Source organism: Culex pipiens, chromosome 2 (assembly GCF_016801865.2).
Source record: "Culex pipiens pallens isolate TS chromosome 2, TS_CPP_V2, whole genome shotgun sequence".
Lineage (NCBI taxonomy): Eukaryota > Metazoa > Arthropoda > Insecta > Diptera > Culicidae > Culex > Culex pipiens.
This window is the reverse complement of record NC_068938.1, coordinates 74,582,774-74,587,229: the sequence shown is the minus strand read 5'-3', so window position 1 is coordinate 74,587,229 and position 4,456 is coordinate 74,582,774. Positions and strand designations below refer to the sequence as shown.

Genomic DNA, 4,456 nt, shown 5'->3' with positions numbered 1-4,456 from the left:
CTTAGATTGCTGATATTATTGTTTACAGCGATAAAGCTTATTTTTCTGAGTACAATGACCCTTTGTACGACCACAAAGAGATTAAAATGGATTTTTAAATCAATTTTGAAAAATTAACCTCGCGGTCCTTCTTGACAGAAAAGCTCCTACTTGACAGCTCGTTCCAAGGGGACCATAGTTGATCCATCGAAAAAATGTTGTCTTGTCCAAAAAAATTTTTGCATTAAAATGAAAAAAAAAAGATCAGAAATGGTTTTTAATCGTGTTTTTTACCGTTGTACATAAAAATTGACATAGGACTTTAGTACCCAATTCAGATTTTTTCTTACCGTGCCTCCAATTTCTGCAAACTCCTGTGCAAAAATCTGCGCTCAAATTCCATTTTCCACTCGTTCCCTTCCCAATTCAATTTAGCGTGTAAAGTTGAATCACCGCGTCCTGATGTCACGCATCGGCGAGCTGTCAAAAATTTGTTTTGTTTGCAAGCCGCTTCTCTGCTCGTGCAGCCGCGTCTTTCCTCGATTTGACCAATTTTTACCGCATAATTACGACCAATTTGCCTAGCAATCGTTACCTCAAAGGTCCCCGCACGTAATTCAAGCACTGGTTTGTGGATTAACGCGAGTTTACTGCTGGAAAAGTGAATTTTAAATTTCTCTTTCTAACCGGCAGACAAACGCGACCCACAAACATGGCGGCTCAAATCGCAGGAGTGTTCGAGCCGAGTCTGCAGGAGAAAATTTCCAACTCGAAAATTTTGGTCGTCGGTGCGGGTGGAATCGGCTGCGAGATCCTGAAAAATCTGGTTTTGTCAGGGTTTCAGGACATTGAAATTGTGAGTGTTTCTTTATTTTTAGAAAATTTGCAAACTTGTTGCAACGCGACCTAACCTGCAAAAAGTTGCATCTTTCGCGGCAGTGTTGCCAGTTTGGTTGAATTTTCTTTTGCTTCTTTTTTTAGATCGATTTGGACACGATCGACGTGAGCAACCTGAACCGGCAGTTTCTGTTCCACAAGGAGCACGTCGGCAAGTCGAAGGCCAATGTGGCCCGCGAGAGCGCCCTCAGCTTCAACCCGAACGTCAAGATTAAGGCGTATCACGACAGTATTACAACGTTAGTTTTAGAATTTCGGAAGTTGAAAATCCAGATTCTAATCTTCTTTGCAATTTCAGCACCAACTACGGCGTGAGCTTCTTCCAGCAGTTCCAACTGGTGTTGAATGCGCTGGACAACCGCGCCGCCCGGAACCACGTGAACCGGCTCTGCCTGACGGCGGACGTGCCGCTGATCGAGTCCGGCACGGCCGGCTACAACGGCCAGGTCGAGCTGATCAAGCGCGGGCAGACGCAGTGCTACGAGTGCACACCGAAGGCGGCGCAAAAGTCCTTCCCCGGGTGCACCATCCGGAACACGCCGTCGGAGCCGATCCACTGCATCGTGTGGGCGAAGCATCTCTTCAAGTAAGGGTCTTTTTCAAGCTTTGTTGAGTCAGACTAACTTGTTTCTTCGTTTCAGTCAACTGTTTGGCGAGAGCAACGAAGATGAGGACGTTTCGCCGGACACGGCCGATCCGGAGGCTGGAGCAGAAGCCGGAGAGAGTGCCCTGGCGGCGGATGCCAACGAAAAGGGCAACGTAGATCGCGTCAACACGCGCACCTGGGCTGCGCAGTGCGGCTACGATCCGGAAAAGATATTCAACAAGCTGTTCTACGACGATATAAACTATCTGCTGAGTATGTCCAACCTGTGGAAGAGTCGCACGCCGCCGAATCCGGCAAAGTGGGACGCACTGGAAGAGGACGGCGAAGCTGCCGCCCCTACCGATACGGTGCTGCGTGACCAGAAGGTGCTCAGCCTGACGGAATCCGCAAAGGTCTTTGGAGACGCGATCGGAGTCCTGAAGGACGCCTTCGGCAAGCTGCCCGACGGTGACCATCTCGTCTGGGACAAGGACGACAAGTACGCGATGGACTTTGTCGCGGCCTGCGCCAACATTCGAGCGCAGATCTTCAACATCCCGCGCAAGAGTCGTTTCGAGATCAAGTCCATGGCAGGCAACATCATCCCTGCGATCGCCACGACCAACGCCATCACGGCCGGTGTCGTCGTAATGCACGCTTTCCGCGTCCTCAAGGGAGAGTTCGAAAAGTGCAAGTCTGTCTACATGCGCCTCCGGCCAAACGCTCGCAACCAGCTGTTCGTTCCGGATCGTGCCCTCAACCCGCCGAACCCCAAATGCTACGTTTGCGCGGCCAAACCCGAAGTTACGCTCAAGGTCGACACCAAGAACGTCACCGTCAAGGAACTCCGCGATGACATCCTCATTAAAACCCTCAACATGATCGGCCCGGACGTGACCATCGACGGCAAGGGCACCATCGTCATCTCCTCCGAAGAGGGCGAAACCGACTGCAACAACGACAAAAAACTCGAAGAGCTGCAAATCGTCGACGGGTGCATCCTCAAGGTGGACGACTTTGTCCAAAACTACGAACTCACCGTAACCATCGTCCACAAGGACCCGGCCCGGGACGAACCCTCCTTCGACATCGTCGCCGACCCCGAATCGCTCAAACCGAAAGAGGACGAACCCGAAGCCCAACCCTCCAAGTCCAACGGAAACTCGAAACCGTCAACCTCAACAGCACCGGCCGCCGACGACGACGACGACATGTGCATCGTCGAGGAGGACGGAGAGAAGCCGGCAGCTGGGTCGGACGAAGCGGAAGCGGGCCCCAGTGGAACGAGCAGTGGTCCCGAGAAGCGCAAAAACGACGACACGGAGGGACCATCGACGAAGAAGGCACGCGTTGAGGAGAAAGAGGGCGAGGACGACGACGACGATTTGATCGTTATCAACTAGGAGGCGGAGCGGGGGATCCGGTAAGCGTAAATTGCTTCTTTTTGATGTCACTCTTGGAACACGTGCAAACGCAGGTTGGGCCAAGTTTGGACCCTCATAATAAATGTATCTCGAGTGCGAGTAATCCATTCCAGGACGGTGTGTTCGAATTGTGTCCGAAAGCCTTGAAAAAAGATCAAAGATATATTTTGATGTACAACGGTGGTTTTTAAGCCATTTCTGATCAATTTTTTTTTATTTTAATGCAAAATAAATGTTAACAAGACAACATTTTTTCGATGGATCAACTATGGTCCCCTTGGAAATAAGGGCATCTCCACCGCAGAGATCTAATTGCGTGGCAAACCTATCGGTTGGATCCCCAGTTTTAGCTTTGCTCCGTACCTAATGCACGTTTTCGCACCGCTGGGAGCTAATTTGGCAACCGAATCAAGCCCACCGCGGGGATCTAATTTATTTATTTTCAAATTCTAGCCGTTTTGTTGATCGGAATCAATAAAACTACATTCTAGCATGATAGAACATGCTTCCAATTGCATTATATGTCCTAATTGTTTACTTACATCAATAAAATATCATTTTCAAATTTTTAAAAGAGTTCATCCGATTTGCTCCCGACATGTTTGCACCCCAACTTTCGCACCGCGGGTAGCAAAGCTAAAGCTAAATTAGCCTTCGAGTTCATTCAGCGAAGAAAAAGTTCATCGGGGATCCGTCGAGTAGCCAAGATAGGTGCTCGAGAAGTCCCCGAGCTGCCGGTGGCTAATGTTTTCAGCGATTTTTAGAATTATTTGTCTTTGTTTGGTTGAAGTTGCATTTATTTTGATTATCAAATTTGAATGAATATTGAAAAACGTTACTTAATCCACCGGAAGGTGGTTGCTGCCTTCCTCCTAAAAGCCTTGCAACCACACACTACGAAAGCTTTGGCTAACGCTTACTTAGTAAAGACACTATACATCTGAGTGCTGCCATCTAGGTATGATAAATTTAATGAACCATTTAAAAGCACTGCAGTGTTTGTGTGCGTGCACTGAGCGTAAAGTTCCGACAGCTATCCGCCGGAGCTTTCAAATTATGTAAATAATGACCCTTTTTAGTATCAACCAAAACAGTTTTTCGAACATATCTTTTAAAGTACTGCACCAAGCCGGATGAAATTTAAAAAAGACTTAAAGAACCTGAAGGCAAATCCAAAAACATAGATCCGGACAAAATCGGTCGAGCCAGTTCAGAGAAAAGTGAGTGAGAAAAAAAATTCTACGTCCATCCACACGCACAGACATTTGCTCAGAATTTGATTCTGAGTCGATATGTATACGTAAAGGTATATCTGGGAGGCTTATTTAAAAAGTTCAATTTTTGAGTGATTTTATAGCCTTGCCTCAGTGAAGTGAGGAAGGCAAAAAATCAGTACTTTGGTTCAAAACGACTTTATTAAATTGAAAAATTGCGTTTTTTATAATTATTAAGTATTTTTAAAATAAAAAATAATCAACCACCTATTTTTGATATAAGCAAATCATCACAGAAAATTTAAACATTTTTGAATTATGTATTAAAATTCAAATATATATCAAGAATTTTCCTT

At 46.6% G+C, this 4,456-nt stretch overlaps 1 protein-coding gene across 1 annotated transcript; it reads left to right on the top strand.

Moving 5' to 3' along the window:
* The first annotated feature begins 445 nt into the window (after positions 1 to 445).
* On the top strand, positions 446 to 2,999 carry LOC120428017 (SUMO-activating enzyme subunit 2-like). Its single transcript, XM_039592988.2, has 5 exons — positions 446 to 606; positions 673 to 835; positions 961 to 1,115; positions 1,175 to 1,462; positions 1,518 to 2,999. The coding sequence occupies exons 2-5, from the start codon at positions 692 to 694 to the stop codon at positions 2,863 to 2,865; spliced, it is 1,935 nt and encodes a 644-aa protein (XP_039448922.1). The 5' UTR covers positions 446 to 606; positions 673 to 691; the 3' UTR covers positions 2,866 to 2,999.
* The last annotated feature ends 1,457 nt before the right edge of the window (positions 3,000 to 4,456 follow it).

Bases quoted from the DNA above. Each gene is read 5' to 3' on its own strand.
- LOC120428017 (XM_039592988.2), top strand. From the start codon at position 692: ATGGCGGCTCAAATCGCAGGAGTGTTCGAGCCGAGTCTGCAGGAGAAA. The intron at 836-960 runs GTGAGTGTTTCT...TTCTTTTTTTAG, and splicing joins GGTTTCAGGACATTGAAATT to ATCGATTTGGACACGATCGA. The intron at 1,463-1,517 runs GTAAGGGTCTTT...TCTTCGTTTCAG, and splicing joins TGGGCGAAGCATCTCTTCAA to TCAACTGTTTGGCGAGAGCA.